This window comes from Triturus cristatus, chromosome 3_2 (assembly GCF_964204655.1).
Source record: "Triturus cristatus chromosome 3_2, aTriCri1.1, whole genome shotgun sequence".
Lineage (NCBI taxonomy): Eukaryota > Metazoa > Chordata > Amphibia > Caudata > Salamandridae > Triturus > Triturus cristatus.
Window position 1 is genome coordinate 864,367,351 of NC_140584.1, and position 20,297 is coordinate 864,387,647.

The 20,297-nt window shown below is 47.9% G+C and overlaps 1 protein-coding gene across 35 annotated transcripts in view; it reads right to left on the reverse strand.

Annotated features, from left to right (window-relative positions):
- Positions 1-20,297, reverse strand: part of MYO18A (myosin XVIIIA) — a 768,001-nt gene that overhangs the window by 174,969 nt on the left and 572,735 nt on the right. For all 35 annotated transcript variants that reach the window (XM_085649195.1, XM_085649183.1, XM_085649196.1 and 32 more), the window contains one exon: positions 19,411-19,524. In XM_085649195.1, coding sequence (XP_085505321.1) covers positions 19,411-19,524 — 114 coding nt within the window. The remainder of the gene's footprint in view (positions 1-19,410; positions 19,525-20,297) is intronic.

Sequence of the window (20,297 nt, forward strand, 5' to 3'; positions counted from 1 at the left end):
TATGTGAGCGGCTTGCAACCTAGCAGTACCCTCGCACTCCGCCCATCTAATAAAAACCGCCCTCCACCTTTGAAATCTTGGGCCCCTCTTTGCCTTCCAGTGTGCTGTAATCTCCCGTTTAGCTAAAACAAGCCCCAGGTCAGGGAACTTGCTGGTTACCTTAGTTTTGGAGGTGTGAGGGAACCAGTGAAGCAAACAAGGGCCCGGTGCCAGGTCAATACGTCTCTCAGTAATATCCCTAAGCAGTTCTAGTACATCCACCCAGTACTTCATTAGATTGGGACAGTCCCAGAGCATATGCTTAAAATCTGCTCCTTCTTTGTCACATCTGGGGCACAGTGCCGTGGTCACTTTAAAGTATTTGTTGATTTTTGCTGGAGTCAGGTATGCCCTGTGTAGTATGAAAAATTGGACCAGCTGAAATCTAGCGTTCCTAGTGCATTTCCAAGGTCGTTCAACCCATTCAGCCTATTCCTTCTCCGATATCTCCCCACCCAAATCCTCCTCCCATTTCTGTTTCAAGACAAGTAGAGAGGGCAAGTCTCTCCTGTGTCATTCGACGATATAAACACATAACTGCCTTTATTGTGCCTGCCGCCAGTACTACGTATTGGCAGACCACAGAGGTCTTTGGCTCAGAGAGCCCCTCCCCCCAGTATTTTTGTATAGCCGCTATTAGAGCCGAATGGATCAGATAGTCCCCCCCGGGGAAAGTCATACCGGTCTCTCAAAGTCTCAAAAGACAACAGGGCATTATTGTCTTCATATAAATCTCCTATCGCTGTCAGGCCCAAGTCAACCCAGTGGTATATCGCCGCCAAGTTACCCCCATGTGGGAGTATAGTGCACATGGTGACGGGGATCTCAGGTGCATAAGGGCATTTAATCTGTGCCCTCCGTTGGCTTCTGTTCTAACATAATCTAAATGTCTTAACCTCCGTAGTAAGGATTCCAAGGGACACCGGCTGCTGCAATATAACGCTAGACAATATGCGTCTGGGCACCCGCCCATCTTCCTGCTCACCCACTCACCGGAACTCCAGGGCCACCAGGTAATAGGACTCAAAGTCCAGGACTGCTAAACCGCCTTCCCCTCTCGGGCGTAATAAAGTTTTCAAGGCCACTCTTCGCCTTCCAGTGTGCCAAAGAAAGCCCGTTATCATAGATTGCAGTATTTTAAAAATTGTTGCCGGGAGCCAGATGGGGAGGGTCCTTAAATAATACAGGAGTCGAGTTATGTGCCACCATCTTAAGCAGAGCTACTATTACCCTGCAGCCCTCGTATTGCTCTGCCCACACTGTCCTCCAGCAGATCTGCCTGCGTATCGTAAATACGGGTCCCCAAATAAGTCAGACAATTATATTCCCAGTATACTCCTTTAGTAATCAGGGGTCCCTCCCTCATCGGTCCAGCGGGGAACAGACACGACTTCTCCCAGTTTACCCTGAGACCCGCAATCTTTTCTAGGTCCGCCAGCAACTGCTGCACCCCAAGTAGTGCACCCTCGGTGTTTGCCAGGAACATAAGTAAATCATCCGCATATAGTGCAATATATTGAGTTCTCCCATGCACCTGAAGACCCTCGTATCTACGTCCTTTCCTAGCTTGTGCTGCTAATGGTTCGATAGCCAAAGCAAATAAAAGTTGGGACAGTGGGCATCCCTGCCGTGTCCCCCGACCTACCGCGCAGCTATCCTAAATTAAGCCGCCCGTTTTAACCCGCGCCATGGACGAGCTATATAACAAGGCCGTCCAACTCAGTAAGTCGTCCCCCAGTCCAAATGCGCGCATAAGCCGAAATAAATAAGGCCATTCGAGGCTATCAAAAGCCTTTTCTATACCGAAAAAATGGCAGCAGCTTGGGTACGTATCAGCTTACAGAATGCGGAGTAGCCTACGCACATTAACAGCTGTGTTTCTCTTTGGAATGAATCCCGCCTGGTCCTCAAGGAGTGCTTGAGATTTTCATGTATTGCAAATATTGCCCAGTACCCAAGGCAAAGGAAGCTATCGCCTCGGCCTGTGTGATAAAACTTTGGTCAACGTACAAGTCGGCCATTAAATTGCAGCCCCCATCTTTCAAACGCTGAACCGAAATGAATTCAGCTATGTAGCAGAAAGGTCACACCACCCATTGAGGCGTATCTGGTGCAGGTCTTCGCCAAAGGCATCATGGCTATTGTAAACAAAAGCGGTGCCCCTGTACAGTCGAAATTAATCAGAAATCACACCCCCGGATCGCACCTCACCAAAAGGAGCGAAGTAAAGTAAATTAACCCACCGAATAAATCTAGAGCCCAGCCCAATTTTTCGTAGCACCTGCCATAAGTAGGACCAATTAACAGAATCAAAGGCTTGCTCAATATCTAGGAACACCAGAGCAAAGTCATTCATCAAAAGCCACGGGGCAGGCAACACATGCGCCAGTCGCTGTAGATTTATGACAGTACTGCGCCTCAGGATAAATCCCGACTGATACAAGTGTATAATATGGGGCCGGTGTGGAAGGAGACGAGCTGCCAGAGCTCCGCTTAGAATCTTTACATCTATATTTAAAAGCGATATCAGCCTATACGAGGAAGCAAGCAAAGGATTCCTAACACGTTTTGGTATCATGACCACTAGGGCCTCCACATGTACACCTCCAACAGTTGGTCTGCAAATGAGGCTGCAAACTTAAGATAGATATCTACCGGCAATCCATCACTACCTGGAGTTTTTTCAGGTTTAAGTTGTCTAATTGCCAAAAGGATTTCCTCCTTCGTAAGCGGGCCTCCCAGGCTCCACAACACCCGGGTTAAGACTCGGAAGTTCAACACCTGCAAGGAAACCCTGCACAGCCTCAACCGAAGGGGGTACCAGCTCCTTGTATACCTCCCTCAAGTGCGAGGCAAATACACCATAAATAGTTTGTTGTGTATAAACCATGCCTCATGTTGCTGTATGTCACTGTAGGACAGAGGTCTCAGGGGGTTCTTGTCTAATTAATCAAGCCAGCATGGCACCCGTCTTATCCCTTTCCATACGTAAATAGCTGCAGATAGGCCATATAGGTGTGTTTGTGCAACGTACACCAGTCCTCCAGAAGAGCCTCCCTTATTCTAAAACTATGGACACCAGTTCAGCATAAATAAAACAATAATCTAATCGGCTGAATGCACCTGTTGCCGGGGTGTGGCAAGAAAACACACATCTCCTGGGGTGGTATTCATGGAAGACATCACACAGATGTAAACCAGCCAGTAAGTCCCGGAGTGCCCCAGTGAACCGGGGCTTAGTACGGGCTCGAGGGGGTTCCCAGTCAAACATCCCATCCATCACACCGTTGAAATCAACTGCCAGGGTCACTGCCACACCCAAATAGGGGGACGCCGCTGACATGAGTGTAGGGAAAAAAGTCAGGCTGTCAGTGTTGGGAGCATATATATTGATAAAACAAATCTCACGACCCTCAAGCGTCCCATGTACAACATATCGTCCCTCTGAGTCTACAACATGATGTAGGTGTTTAAAGGTGATCACTGGAGCCACTCAGACCAGCGCCCCTCGTGCAAACCCCGAATAGGAGGTAGCATAAATGTGTCCACTCCATCACTTCCGCAAACAAGGGATGCTATTCCCCCAGACATGCGTTTCTTGCAGAAATGCCACAGCCACTATAGTGCTTCAGGTAGGCAAACACTCTTCTACATTTCTCAATGACGGTAATGCCTTGGCCATTCCAAGAGATCAACTTATTTACAGAGGTAGCCATTTCTCATTAAAACCATCCATACACCCCTCTTCAATTGTGCAACTCTGACAACCGCACAGCACCACCAGGGGGACCCAATCAGTATTCCAGGCATGGCCATTTTAAACAAAAGGATCATGAACATCTCACACCAGAACAGGTTAATCACACCCCACCCACAACTCCCCCCTCCCAATGGGCAGTACCACCATCCCACTCAGACAAGTTGGAGGCCAGCAGATAACCGCCCACACCTCAATAGTAAGAAAGAAAATGGCTTGCACATTCCAGTTCCCCATCCGCCGTCCTCCACCTCTGAGGGCCAGGCCCTCCCATCAGCAAGGGTCACAAATTTATGAAGGGGAGCCCCCGTGGTCCCCCTTCCAAGCGTGCACATATGAGCATATTTCTCAGCAGATGTATCACTAGGGTGACCACAACACAGTATATCATACATACAGGTCTACGTTGCCTCCCTCCTCAAAGTTCACCAAAACCGGATCACAGTCTCAGACCGGCTCCTTCTCATTTTGGTCCCGGTCCTCCAACTGGTCCTGGGAGGTCACATCAGAACCCAGGGCCACATCAGTGGTTTGCAAAGTACCATATGGACAAACATGGATCCTGTTCCCGCCGTTTCCTGATTTCTCCACCAGCCCTGTCGTCTTCCGCCCCGTCAAGACCGACTTGGCACGAATCGAGGAGTGGACACCAGCCTATCACAGGAGTCTCCATTATGGTCCAACCAATCACTGGCCTCCTCAGCCAAAAGAAAGCACAATATTTTCCCCTGGTGCTCAACCCTTAGTTTGGCAGGGAAAAGTTTGAGGTCTCCTAGGCGCCTTTTAACTGATAGGAAGGTTTTTCTTTGATCATGTACCCTTTGTGTGTAGTCAGGATAAATGTATATGGGATGACCCACAAACAACAGGCCCTCGCGTTCGAGTGGTCTGTAGTATTGCAGCTCAATCACGGAAATTGAACAGCTATGCAACTGCTCGTGGCGGCGCACCAGGCCTGGGTGGGTGCGCATGGGCTCCGTTTGCTCTTTCAATAATAAAAATATTGGAAAGGCGTTTTGGTGCCAGGATGGTAGTGATCCAATTCTCCAGGAAGAGTTTGTCAGATTGTTCCTCTGCCTTCTCGGAGAATCTTACGAAGCGCACATTGTTTCTGCCAATCCTACCCTCAGAGTCTTCCATGCGGCCGTACAAGTGAACAGTTTGTTTTTGAAGATGCATAACAGTGTTGCAGAGCGTTTTTTCCCTATCTCTGTACGTCACCCACATTGTGTTCTGTAGTGGTCAAGCGGTCCAATACCTTGTACAAATCCGCTCACAACAGGGTAACATCTATTGCGACAGAGTCAATTTTATGCACCATCTCATCTCTAGAATTTTTTATCACCGCCAGTAGGTCTGCAATAGATTGAGCAACCTCCGCAGTCAGTAGTTTTGCTTCTCCATTACTACCTTGGTTCACCATCTAGGCCCTCAGCCCCTGAGGAACCGACTGTGCATAATTAAGAGTTTTATTAGACTGGGCCCCCCAATTGCCTTTCTCTCTAACCATTGTTAGGTCTGGTGTATTTGCAGCCACTATCCAGCAACAACAGACAAATTGGAGAGGTCAGGAGGAGCTTAACCAAGCTGCGCAACACCACTGTGTCACTTTAGTTTCTGCCACTGTTCAGTCATGTAAACTTACTACCTTCTACTCTTCTCACAGTCTCACACTCTGAGCACCCCTCCAGGGACCCAGAACTTCGGTCCCGCAATGCACCAGGGTCAAAGTGCCGTTCAGGAGGTCCAAGCAACTCTCCCTCCATGAGCCCCAGGAAGGAGAAATAGCCAATATTAATGTATTATGTCACCATTGATAATAAGCACTGGTTACCCCTCGTTGCATGCGAGAGTCTGTAGATCTGAACCTCAGGGGATTACATGGACCATCACTTATATTTCTCTTCTTCACTGTCCCCACTAATTGGAACCACTGGGGCAGGACCATTCTTCAAGCTGTCTCCTTCACCACCAGCAATGGTGTGGGGGGTGCCCACTCCTATCCCTTGTAGCCCCCGCCACCCACCGAAGACACCGAACCTCAGGTAGTTTGGCGGAGCAAGGTCTCAAGATTCCAGCAAACCTCTACCGAGCTGCAGCAAGGGGTGAGCACTCTCTCCCTGAATTATTGTTGGCCTCTAAGGCAGTCCAAGGGGAGCAGCAATCAGGCCTCACCGGTGCTTGGCCCTGTTCAATCTGCACATTTCAGGGCCCTCCCAACCCAGGAGCGCCAACAGGTAGTACAGAAACTGCCAGCCACCTCCTCACCGCCACACTTGGAGAGGTGCCCATATCTCTTCGGCGGCCGTAACATCCCAGTACCGCTGCGCAGCATGGGGAGGCGATCCACATACCTTCTGTCCCTGCTAAGCAGTACACAGGCGGACCCAACTAGCCAGATTTCCAGGTCCTGCAGTCGATCACCACCAGTGAGTGCCAGTCGCATGCAATCCGACCTCCCAATCTTTGTATGGGAAAATGGTGCCGGTCCGTCTACGTTGGGCCGTACCGAAAGAGTCGGGGTCAATTCACTTCAGGCGGCCAGGTAGGGCTCTGTAGCTCACCCCAGGCACCATTGCCATCTCAGGCTTCTGTTCAGGCACAAATCCCCAGAGGCGGAAACACAGGATATGGAAGGAGGATGACTGTGTCAGCGGGAGCGTTGGCAGACACATCTACTCCGCCATTTTGTCTTGCCACACCCCTCAACCACAATATTTTTGTTGACTGTGTAGAGGGCACATGCCTGAAAGGCCACACCCTTAGCTGGGTAAAGTCCTTCATTGAAAACCGCACAGGAGCTGTCCATCTGGGTCAGTTTATGGCACCAGAGGTTGAAGTAAAATGTGGTCTACCCCAGAGATCATCGTTATTTATTTATTTTTTAAAGTTTTACATAGCGCAAACATGACCCGTGAGGGTATCAGAGCGCTTTACAAATGATCGGAAGGAAGAACCAGAAAAGCAACCAAAAACATAATCAGGAGAGGTACAGACTGTGTAAGCTCACAAATTGAGAAGAGTTACCTCCATAGGACCAAGCCGACATGACAATAGACATGATCCAACATTCGAATAATACTCCTGAGTGTAGCTACTGAGTCAAATTGTGAGGACTAAAGCAGAAATTTGTTCATAAGTAATATTTTAACCTTTTTTTTACCACTAAATTTTATTGTTGACAGCCAAATCAGCCCTGGTGTATCCAAGGTTTACAGTATTACATTATACATAGTAGCGGTATATGTTGTTATCTCCTCACTTGGTCCACATTTACACCAGTCCTCTTATGAAGCTGTAAAATATAGATTGCATGCACCACGACTAGGCTGAGGATTTGCAACTCATTCTCCGTGTGGACGGCACTACCACCTCCGAAAATAATTTTCTAAATATTATGCACTATATCTGGGACTGGATGAGAGACAATTTCTTAAAACTAAGCACGGACAAAACTGAAATTTTGATACTAAACTACAATTTGGCCCTATGAAACCAGCTGTATAAGACTAACAAGATCAGCCTGTCCCTAAGCCACAAGCCAAAAGTTTAGAAGTCATAATCAAGAGAGAGTTCTCCATAAAACCCCAAAATGAACCTGTATTTTCAAACTGCATTCTCATGCTAACAAAAATTATAAAGATTGCGCAATTTCTCACAGAGGATGCACTAAAAACAGTTATAATGGCCTGGTCTCCTCCAGACTAGATTATGCTAACTCAATATACCTGGGTTTGCCTAATACGCTCATAGACTGAATACAGGCTGTTCAAAATCAGGCAGCTCACATAACTTACATTAGTCCTTGTAGTTCCCTATCAACCCAGTCTTGAAAGCCTTACATTGGCTCCCTGCAGAGCATCGAGTGATGTTTAAAGTCTGATGTCTCACTTATAAAGCCATAAAGGGTCTGGATACGCTCCTTTCTCTCTGGCAGAACCAAAATGATCAGACTCCTCCCTTCCTCTTCGAACCTACAGAGATCAACTGTGGAGTACCCCAAGGATCCTCGCTCAGCCCCACATGCTTCAACATCTACATAGCACCCCTCACCGCCATCGTCAGACAGCATGGGATCATAGTATCTTATGCCAACGACACCCAGCTCATCCTCTCTCTCAGGAAGCACCCCGAAGACACCAGACTCAGCTTCCAAGAAGGAATGAAAAACGTTGCAGCCTGGATGAGCGACAGCTGCCTAAAACTGAACTTGGAGAAGACAGAGGTACTCGTCAGTGGACCCTCCCCCACTGCGTGGGACAGCCCCTGCCTTCGGAAACCCACCCACACCGACGGACCACACACAGAACATCAGCATTGTTCTAGACTCCTCCCTAACCCTGACCCGCCAAATCAACGCCGTCATCTCCACCTGCTTGCACTCCCTCTGCATCCTCTGCAAGACCTTCAAGTGGATCCCCCCCGAATGCAGAAAGACTGTCACCCATACACTCATAACCAGCAGACTGGACTACGGCAATGCCCTCTACGCTGGAAATCAACAAAACCCTGCTACACAATCTCCAAACCATCCAGAACACCGCAGCGAGACTCGTCCTTGGAACCCCACGACACAAGCACCTTACCCAGCACCAACGAGACCTCCACTGGCTCCCCCATCGAGAAGAGAGTAACCTTCAAGCTACTCATTCCAAGTCTCATTCCACGTACCCAAAAGGAACCTCCGCTCCACCGACCTCTCCCTGGCAGAGACACCACGAATCCGCAGAACCAGAGCGGGTGGAAGAGCCTTCTCCTACATTGCAGCAAAGACCTGGAACGAGCTCCCAGTCAACATCAGATGCTACCCTACTCTGCACACCTTCAGGAAGAGCCTCAAGACCTGTCTCTTCGTCTGATCTGGAGCTACACCCCCCCCCCCCCCCCCCCCCCCAGTGCCTTGACACCCTCATGGGTGAGTAGTGCGCTTTATAAACCCCTGATTGATTGATTGATAGGGCAATGGCCTCCAATTCATAGAAAATAGATTAAAAAAATATACTTCCAGTTGGGGTCACTCTTCATCTCATGTGGTTGTATTCTAAGGAGAGATTAGGTCTTTTTATAAGGGTAGGCAAAACAATGTGTTTCCTGCCGATGTTATGCAGATGCAGTTCCCTGAAAGAATCCACCATCTCGGGGGCCAGCTTTAATTCCGTTGACAAAAGAAAACTGGACATTGCTAGCGGTATTCTGCAACAGGCAAGAGACCGGTACTAGACTGCCAGCCTGCCACCTTGTGATGAACAATCCATCCCCAGAGCCCTTCTGATTTGGTCTCAATAAACAACCCAGATATGACTGACTGAAATGCAACCAATTAGAGCTGTTTAAACAACCTGCTGTTTCACCAATTCTGATTTGCCCTTTAATCAATGAGAACAGGCCCTGTGTTTCAATTGGGCTTGGTAGCCAGACAGGATATCTTTGGGCAGGTTGCACTTCCAATGTCGTTAATCAAGGAGGCACAGGAAGCCTGGAAATTAGCGTTTTCTGTGTTCTAGCACCGGAATCTAGCCCATTTAGCCTGCCTTCCAATTAGATATTGCAGGTTTTAACAAACAAAATCTGCTTCAAAGATTGACTGAAAAAGGTGGAGCCTTCTATTTTTTTTATGGATAATTGTGCCCACCATTAGTGTTCTATCACTTGAGTTGAGCTTCCCTACTAGATTGTGATGCACTTTCTTCCAGAAAGGAAGACGAAAGAAGGTGGTTGCTTCACATGCTATAGCGCTTCCTCACAGTACTAAATAGCTTCAGTTCATTGAAATATAGCTAGCTAGCACTGTTGTTTTACTTTATATGTTGCTGCTGGTCACAAGAAAAGACTCCAATCAGCATTTTCTAACTTTCCACAGGGCATTAATTTACTACAAATTAGTTCCAGAGGGTGGTAGGTTAACGCCCCAGCTCGCCTGGTGGGGAATTTCCATTCTTCTTAAGTATTTGTTGGCATTTATATAGCACAAGTCTGCCTATGGGGCAACAGAGTGATGAATGTATAGGACATGCATAGGCAAATTGGGAACAATTTGAAATCGTCTAAGTGCAGGAAGAATGGTGGAGGAGAAATTCTTACTTGCAGAAATTTGTGACTTCAGGAGCTGGGCAGTCCTTACCGATGACCGATGAGGTGCTATTTAAAGAGATGCATCTTTTGTTTATTTCTCAACTACAGGAAAGATTTACTGTGTCTTTCCAGATGCTGAACACATATCACAATAAAGATTGTCACCAGGTCTTTTCTGTCTTGGATACCCTGATTTCTAGTAAGGTGAATGACTAGATCCCTGTGCTCCCCTGCCTCTGTCCTAAGGTGGATATTTTTGGGCCAAGTTTGTTGGTGAACTGGCAATTATCCTTTTCAGAGTTGATGTGAGCCTTGAGAGGCTCACAATGAAGGCCATCAGGGTGGGAGAGGTCAATCAATCAAACAGTACTTGTATAGCGCTGCTAATCACCCATGAGGATATCCAGGCACTGAGTTGTTAGGCTAGTCGAACAGTCAGGTCTTGAGTCTCTTCCTGAAGTTCGTCAGCGAGGATGCTGTTCGGAGGTGGAGGGGGAGGGCGTTCCAGGACTTGGCGGTGAGGTGGGAGCAGGATCGGCCTCCACTGTGGCTACGACGGACACGCAGAGTCTGTGCAAGGGCGAGGGAGGCGGAGCGGAAGAGTCTGGTTAGTTGGTGGAAGTTCAGTGGGTGGTTCATGTAAGCTGGTCCTGGGTGGGGTGGGGGGGGGAAGGGGGTTTGTAGGGATGTCAGTAGTTTGAATTGGCATCTTTTTTGGACGGGAAGCCAGTAGAGGTTCCTCAGGTGTTGGGTTATGTGGGTCAGTTTGGCCGGGTTTAGGATCAATCTAGCTGCTACATTCTGTACTATATGGAGCTTCCACGAGTTCAGTGGTGGTTCCTGCGTACAGTGCGTTGCTGTAGTCCAGATGGCTAATGACCAGGGCCTGCGTGACTGTTTTTCTTGTGTTTGTGGAGAGCCATTTGAAGATTCTTCAGTGCATGCAAAGAGCGTGGAGGCAGGCAGAGGAGACTGTGTTGATCTGTCGTTTCATGGTGGGTTTGCTGTCTTTGAAGGCAAATCTGGTGCGCTATATCCCCAGCAGAAATCTTCGATCTAGCTCATCTAACTTGATGTGGGTTGCTCCCTTCAAACATGCTACTTGGGGAGGTAGAAGCTTCTTCAGAACCACAGCTCTACTCTGGAACCGTTTACCTCTGGAATTGAAATTAGCACTCACGCTCCAGGCCTTTAGGAAGAACCTCAAAACTTGGTTATTCAACCAATGATCCCCTAAGACTTGGCCCTCATCTGCTCTCTTCTGAACTTTACAGTGCCAAGATGCCTCCGGGTATTCATGCGCTTTATAAGATGCTTCATTCATTAGGATGATGCCGGCGTGGTCTTTTGGTGTAGGGTTGGGTCCAAGCTCTGCGTGCCACCAGATGTTGTTCCAGAGGGAGGCATGGTTGCCAAAGATCAGTACTTCGGTCTTTTCCACGTTGAGCTTCAGACAGTTGTCCATCATCCAGGCTGCGATGTTCTTCATGCAGTTGTGGAAGTTGGTCTTAGTGGTGGTGGGGTCTACTGGGAGCAAGAGGATGAGCTGGGTGTTGTCGGCGTATGATATGATGTTGATATCGTGGGTTCTGATGATGTCGGCTAAAGGCTGGTATGTGGGTGTTGTAGAGGGTGGGGCTGGGGAATGAGCCTTGAGGGACTCTGCAAATGGTGCTCGTGGATTCTGAGGTGAAAGGGGGGGGCGGATTCTCTGTGTGCGTCCCAAGAGGAATAATGCAATTCATGTGAGTGTGTCTCCCTTGATTCCGATCTGGCGCAGTCACTTGATGAGTGGAAGGTGGAAAACGGTGTCGAAGGCTGCAGAGCAGTCGAGAAGGATCAGGGCAACTGATTCTCCTCTGTCAAGAAGGGCACAGATGTTGTCCGTGGAGGTGATCAGGGCGATCTTGTGCTGTGGCTGGCTCAGAAACTGGATAGGGAGGCATGTAGCAAGTTGTTTCTCTCAAGGTGTTCGGTGAGCTGGAATGTTGATGGCTTTCTCCAGGACTTTGGCAGGAAATGGGAGCAGCGAGATGGGGCGGTAGTTCTCGAGTTTACTGGGGTCTGCGGAGGGTTTCTTGAGGATAGATGCATTGAGGATGGCGGTGAGTTGGTGGCTGATCTTGTTGCTTCCTATGTTCAAGAGGCGATGGGGGCGTGGGTCCTTGGGTTCTCCCAAGTGGATTGAGTTCATGATGGCTGTGGTGTCTTGTGTGGTGAGCTGTACCCATTTATTGTAATGTTGGTCGGGGAAGGCTTCTGTTGGAGCAAGGACGCTGAGGGAGTTGGTAGGTTGGGGCTCGAAGTTCCTGTAGATGGTGGATATCTTGTTATGGAAGTGATTTGCTAGAACTTTGCAGAGTTCCTGTGATGGAGGAACTGTGTTCTCGGTGGCCGTTGGGCAGAAGTGCTCTCTAAAGATGGTGAAGAGTGCCTTGGTGTGGTTGGCGCCAGCCACGATGCAGTCGGCAAGGGTGTCCTTTTTTGGGAGTTTGAATCAGTGGTGGTATCTATTGAGGGCTGACTTGAAGGTGGCTCGGTCAGTTTTGTCTCTGCTGGTGCGCCACCTTCTCTACAGTTGTTTGCAGCTGCATTTCCTTGTACTGAGTTCCGGTGTACCAGCTGGCTTGTTTGGTGGCTCTGCAGGTTTTTGCTGGTTGGAGAGGAACAACTTGGTCAGCGGGATTGGAGATCCGGGTGTTGAGGTTTTCAACTGCCTGTTCTAGGTTGGTTGCGGCTTAGGGCTGGCTGGTGTTGAGCGCGTCCGTCCATTGGGTCTTTGTCACTTTGCTCCAGGTGCCGAAGGAGGTGCTGGGAGGATTGGGGGTTCTGCGAGGTGCTCCTGTGATGGTGAATTGAATGATGGAGTGATTGGTCCAGGTGAGTTTTGTGGTATGGCTGTATTTGATTCTGCTGCAGGACATAAAGATAGGGTCCAGTGTGTGTCCTGTTCTGTGTGTTGGGTCTATAACCAACTGGGTGAGGCCGATGCTGTCCATTTGTTCCAAGAGGCTGGCAGAGTTAGTGTCTTTGGGGTCGTCTAGGTGGAAGTTGAGGTCTCCGAGGAAGATGTAGTGCTTTGATTCAATGGCGAGAGGAGCGATGGAGTCTGTGATGGCGTCGCAAAGGCCGGTGCGAGGTCCATGGGGTCTGTAGGCGAGGGTGCCCTTGATGGTACTTTTGTCATCGATGTGGAGTTGAAAATTCAGGTGCTCCATGATCGGTGTGGTGTTGTCTTCAATAGCGGTGCAAGGAATAGATTCTTTGGCGAGTGGTCCTGAGTTGCATGAGAAGAGACATCGGTCGCAGAAGAACAGTCCTGCTGTGAAGCAAGGAGATGCGAGGCAACAGTTGTTGCATTGTCGGGGGCCCATGTCGTAAAGATCTACAGTGGAGCACCTGTGAGTGTCCGGAGGCAGGAAGTGGGTGGCGGAAAGAGGGAAAAACGGCGAGCGTGTGGGCAATGGCCTAGGAACTGGAACCTAAAAGGTATGAAGCAATCTGAAAGAAATAAAAACTAAGAGCTGACTGACAAGGATGGCTAGAGACTCATTCACATGTGTAGGAACAGCCTAGCAGCAGGCAGGCGAGAGGAGGGACATGGAAGGAAGAGGCAACTGACAGGCAGCAACGGAAGCTGGTGAGTACCTGCTCTCACTGGTGGAAAAGAGATTTCTCTGTCTAAATTAACAGGAACCCCAGTCTTGCGTCTGATTCATAATCTTATTTCAAACGGTCACCCTGAGGGTTTGGTGACAGCCTCAGACTTCTGGGGTATGTTGTGTTTCCATTCTTGATGCATTACAGGATCGCCTGGTGCCTACTTCAAGAAAGTCTACCTATTCCTACTGAAGGTGTCAGGACAAGAATCAGCAAGCAGTGGCCCTCTTTAGCTCGCACACTGTACAGGGTTTATGGTCTGTTTTTAAATCACTGTCCTGACTCTTATCTATCAATACTATTTACATAAGTCTTAGCACAAATGAGCCCCCTTTAATTCTGTCCTGCCACTTCCTTCCACCCACATACGAATACCTGGATCGTGGCTTACACAAAGCAGAGGGAAACAATGGCTCAGGCAAACGTCTGTAAAGAACGGGATATCCTTTATTGGAAACCATGAGGTTAAACACTGATCAGTAAAGCACACCCTTGCATGAGTTACTGAGAGACCTGTGATGCCTTCTCATTATAGGTGAAGCTCACAGCTTCCCTCTAGGCTGGTGAATGTACAGTCAAAGCCTAAATATTGTAAGGTTTTATGGTGCACAATCAAAGGAAAGCCGAAATAAAGTACTCAGTAACATAACAGACTAAACAGATTGCTCTGGATTAGCAGTGTCGTAGTTCCATGTGCTGAGCTTTTCCCCAGGCCCTCCTGGAGGCCATGGAAAGCATCTTTCAGAATCACGGGAGGTGCTCTATGTGCTTCCTACTGGCCTGTGTGCTGGATACTTTGTCTTAAATACTAGAATACAATTAGTGTATACAATATAGAGCAAAGTCCAGTTATATGTATTTTATTAAAAAGAAATACCCACACATTTGAAGAGATATTGAACAGCCCATTTGAAGGCTAGGATTTAAATTTGCAATTGCTAAGGGTGCCACAACCAGGTCCTTTACAAAAAATAATTGACCGGGCGGTTCTCCCATTTAAACTTAAGGTTAGATTTCAGAAGGGTAAAGACAGGTCTCAATTTTAAATTCAATTGCAGTCCTTTTTTCACAGCCCCACAGTGGTCGTATATAGCTTACTGGTTCCTTTTCAGAATAAGTTAAGGTCTCAAAGATAATATTAAGTTGACTATTTATGTTATGTCTCGGGATAAAGGTCCTGGTTGTTTTTTCACCACACCCCGCATCCCTGGGTCTACCCAAGCTTGTAGGTAGCTGTAGGGGCAGACAGTGAATGGAACAGGTCTGCATCTCATCATTGCATGGTCTGTGTCAAGTTTTTCTAGTGTTCTTCGGGATTCGCAGGTATTCAAGTACATCTCTCTGGTACCAATGCTTGAGGAGAGACATTGTATAGGGGCTCGAGGTTCAAAATTGCAGGAAAAGGACAAGTCTCAGCCACTGAGGTTACAGTAGCCAAACATTCCTGGAGTCTTTCACCACAAGCCAGAGTTGGTTAAAATATCCAAAATGTGATTTGGAACACTCGCCAAACCATAGGACTGACAGGGACGACTTATACAGCAGGCCAGGTTGACGTGTGCTGCCCTGCTCTTGGTGATGCAGGGAGTAAATCAGAACGGAAAGTTGTCCATTCTACTTGCATGTTTTTCTCATTGCTTCAGGCAAATCCAATTCGTTATTCTGTTTTCTTCGAATGCTCAACCACTACAGTTGACACCAGCCCCTGCATGGAGCACCTCAACTTCCAACTCCGAACAAACAGCAAAACCACCATAAAAGTCACCCTCGCCTACAAACATCTGGGACCCGCTCTGCCTTCTGCAACGCCATACCCGACTTCATCGCACCAATCGCCATTGCCTCGAATCTGTACATCTCCCTAGGAGACCTCAACTTTTACCTTGAGAACACAGACAACACCAACATGGCCAACCTCCTATAAAGTATGGCCAACCTCAGACTCAAGCAACTGGTCACTGAGCCCATCCAAACCGCAGGAGACACGCTGGACCCTACCTCCGCAGCCAGCAACAGAGTAAAATGCAACTCCACTGAGGGGCTCACTTGGACTGACAACCACTGCGTCCGCTTCGTCATCGTGGAACACGCCAACACACCTGCCTCCACCGCCAGTGAGACACGCCGCAGCTGGTCAAAGGTATCAGAGCAACGATGGACCAACGCCCTCATCTCCCCCATACCCACCACCACCGAAGACACAGAACAAGCGGTTGACTAAGTCGCACTGAGGAAACCTACCAACCCCAAGAAATGAACATGACACCCCAACTGGTTCACAGCAGAATTGAAAACCCAGAAACGCAACTGCAGACAGAAGAAGATGCCGTTCCAGTAAGACTCTCGAGGACCGAAAACACTTCAAAGACGCCCTCAAACGATACCACCACCTCCTGAAAAACACCAAGACGACCGCCCTAGCCACCCGCATCAATGAAAGCAACAACAGCAAGGAACTTTTCAACATAGTCAAGGCGTTCACCAACCCATAGGCAACAGAAAACAACATCATACCCTCGCAAGCTCTCTGCGACACCTTCGCTTATTTTTTCCACAACAAAATCAACACCATCTACCAAGACTTCGAACCCCAACCCCCCACCGAGGACAGCATCAACCTCCTCACGCCGACTGACACCCACCCACATCATCTCACCTCATGGAACACCCTCGCCAAGAAGGAAATGGCATCCATCATGAGGCCTGGCCAGTTCGGAGCATCAGCAGACCCATGTCCCCACCACACATCCAACATCTGCAATCAACCCATCAACAAAGAACTCATCAAGGTCCCTAACTCCTCGATCACCACGGCCCACTTCCCCCAGAAATGGAAACATGCCAAAGTGAACCCATGCTGTAGAAGTCATCTGTGGACCCAAGAGAACACAAGAACTACCGACCCATCTATCCTTTCCAGCTAGGGCCATCGAGAAAGCTATCAACATCCAGCTCACCAGACATCTGGAGAACCACAACCTTCTCGACCCCTCCCAATCTGGCTTCAGAGCAAACCACAGCACCGAGACAGCTCTAGTCACAGCCACGGACGACATAAAAATGCTGCTAGACCAAGGAGAAACAGAAGCCCTCATCTTCCTCAACGTCTCAGCAGCTTTCAACACAGTATCCCACCACACATTGATCAACAGACTCCACCAGATCGGAATCCTAGGTGCAGCTCTCAAGTGGATTGCATCCACCATCACAGGAAGAACGCAGAAGATCATCCTCCCTCCCTACTCTTCAATCCCTAAGAGCATCACCTGCAGTCTACCTCAAGGCTCACCCCTCAGCCCAACCCTCTTCAATGTATACATGACACTACTGGCCAACATTGTCAGGAGTCACTGACTCAACATCATCGCCTACTCCGACGACACCTAACTCATCCTCTCCCTGACAAACAACCCAACGACCATCAAAGACAAATTCCAAAGATGCATGAAAGATGTGGTCATCTGGATGAATAACAACTGTCTCAAACTCAACACCGACAAGACAGAAGTACTCATCTTCGTGTAGAGCAAAGATACCGTCTGGAACAACGAATAGTGGCCCCTTGAGCTGGACCCAAAGCCACTGAACACACTCGCAACCTTGGCATCATCCTTGACGGCCAGCTATCCAGGAAGAAGCAGGTCAGCTCATCTCCTCCGCTTGCTTCCTCAACCCCTCCATCAGAAAGGTCTTTAGGTGGCTCCCATCCAACACCAGGTGAACAGTCGTGCAAGTTCTTGTAACCAGCAGTTTTAACTACGGCAACTCCCTCTACGTAGGAATCACAGCCCAACTCATGATAAAACACCAGACTATACAGAAGACAGCAGCCAGACTCATCTTTGACCTCCCGAGATGTACGCACATCACCCCTCACCTCAGGAAACTCCACTGGCTACCAGTTGCGAAGAGATGCCAGTTCAAGCTGTTCACCCATGCATACAAGGCACTACACAACAAGGACCAGCATACCTCAACAAACGAGTGAATTTCCACCAACCTACCAGGAAGCTCAGAACCTGATCCCTATCCCTATTAGACACCCAACACATCTGCTGAACGAACAGTGGAGGCTGCTCCTTCTACCTGGTGGTTAAGGCTGGAACAACCTTCCCCTGCACCTCAGAGCCTCACCATCACTCCAGCAGTTCAGGAAGGACCTCAAGACTTGGATGTTCAACCAACTGGAGAACCGGCAGCATGATTTCACGGGTGAAGCAGCTTCACTCTACAAATTTTGATTGACTGATTTTCTTAGTGCATCCAAGGAGCAGGTGGGGTGCCAATAATTATGAATTTCCACTAAGGGAGTGCAAGCTGACCTCAGCTATGGGGTAACAGGAAAAGGTTGGACAGCCAAAGAAAATCAATACAGCTACGGACCAAGCAGTCACGGGAAAACAGTCTGAGGGAAGATCTTTGACAATGTACAGGGAGAACCATTTGGGGGGCACACAGAAACAGACTTTCGCTTTGCTGGGGAAGTAATCATTTCTCATGGGTACCAAATTAAAATATACTTTGTATGCCATTTCAGATTGCTGGGTGGTGCCATCTAGTAGCTCACTTTTCATTACCAGACACAGGCAGAATTTTAAAAGTTCCATTATCTAATCAGAAATAATGATCTACAGGTTCAGAATTCATGACCAAGGCTCACTGGCAAAGCCGCCTTTGCAGCACTGGATTTAAAATAGGATCGACAGGCACATGTAAAGCTGTGTGGGTGGGAATCAAAGGACTGTCAGAGAAAGGTTAGCTACAATGTACACTGTGAGATCTGTGGGTGGATACTGGGTACTAGAACAGAAGAAAAGTTCAGGAGTGTCAGTAGATTGGCAGAATGGCCCAAGGACATGCTTGTTTCCAGTCCAGGGAGGACCTGGCCTGGCAGCTGGGGCTGGACTGTTCCCACTGGACGCAGGGTCAAGACTGATTGACATATGGCTGGGTCCAAACTGGAATGGCATGATGAGCAAAAAAACGATGGATTTAGGCCCAGATCTCTGTACTGGGGTGAATGTATGACATTGTTCTGCATTCTGTCCATCAATTGTTCTTTTTGCATTTGTCACCCCGAGTGGGACGGGTATGCCCTGACGTGGGTACCGTGCTCTCCATGCCACTGGAGTCAAGCTATCCTGGCTTATGAGGGCTGAAAGCCTGAAACCGGTCCTAGGATGCATGTTTCCAGTCTAGGGAGGACCTGGTCTGGCAGTTTGGGCTGGACTGTTTCCATTGGGTGCAGGGTCAAAACTGATTTGCATATGGCTGGGTCCCAACTGGAATGGCATGGTGAGCAAAAAAAGGATGGATTTAGGCCCAGATCTCTGTACTGGGGTGAATGTATGACATTGTTCTGCATTCTGTCCATCAATTGTTCTTTTTGCCAAGGACATTTTGAGGCGCACCATCAATATACAAGCAGTAAGGTAAAGTCCACAAATGTAAATTTCCATACTATCTCTAGAGAAATAAGCTCCTATGGGGCACATAGATTCTGCTCACCAATGCATGCCTTGGTACATACACTTTAAGCACAGCATGATATATGGGCTATCTGACATTCAAGGAACAAGACAAAAATATAAGACGTGTATAATACAAACAAAACAAAACAACTTGAGAAAACAAATAGCACAGATCATAAACGAAAGAAGCAGAATTCAGTTATTTTTAGACAGTCATAAAAGGGGACAGTGGTAGTGGAGTTGCAAGTGGGTATTTACTGGAGGCACTGCCAAGTTAAGCATTTACGGAGCACACAGCCTTTGCTTACACATTTCTAATGATTTTTGTCGATCGATCAGCCCTTTGGAGCTCAAAACAGCAGTGAGGATACAATTTAGAACGGGGAGAATCATCAATGCATGATTTCTTACCGCTGCTTTGGATTTAGAAATGTCATCTATTTGGAGGTGCAGGTCTTCCATTTCCACCTCCATGGATTTCCTGGCCTTGACGGAAGCAGCGCTGGTGAATTCAGACTCCTCCAACTTCACAAAAGGTAAAAACAAAATCAAATAAGCAATAGAAGGTGGCCAACAGCTCTGCTACAATGCTCATGTCAGCCGAATGTAGGCTTCAAGGATGCAATCCAGAAAGCAGGCAAGCATGTACACACAAATAAACATTGCATTTCCTTGTAGTTCTGTGAATGCCTTCAACACCTGTGATACAGAAGCTCTACATGCCTCAGGGCCAGCTCTGCTGCATGACGGCATTTTCTCCATTGTGCCAAACTACATCTATGTTATCTGCTCTTTTGGAGGCTAGTAAGTGAGCTATGAGACAGCAGGTGGTGACCCTCCAGCTTCTTTAAAACTTTCAATTCAGTGATGCTCTGTGGACTAGCATAGGATCTCTTTGTATAACATATCACTGTTACAAGTGACTCAGAAGACAAAGCACAATAGTATAAAACCAAATTTGGTTTGTACACTCCATGTGAATATGAAACTTCAAAGTGTCCCTGATTTATCACAATCGGGCTACTTTAAAGTGAATGTTTGATATTTTCTTAATGACAGTTTGTGATATTGTGATAACAAATGCAAAACGTTTCTAAAAAGAATGAGGGCATTTGTATTGTACTGTATTTCAACATTTATATAGCACTTAATACCCCTATGTGGGGCACTGAAGTGATTTTCTACATGGGTATTGCGTTAGTGTGTAATTGAAAGAATGTTGTCTTTCTTTTGAGCCTAAGTGGGAAGTGTTTCCTTGTTGTGCGTAGTGACCACGAAGGTGCAGATATAATGTTATG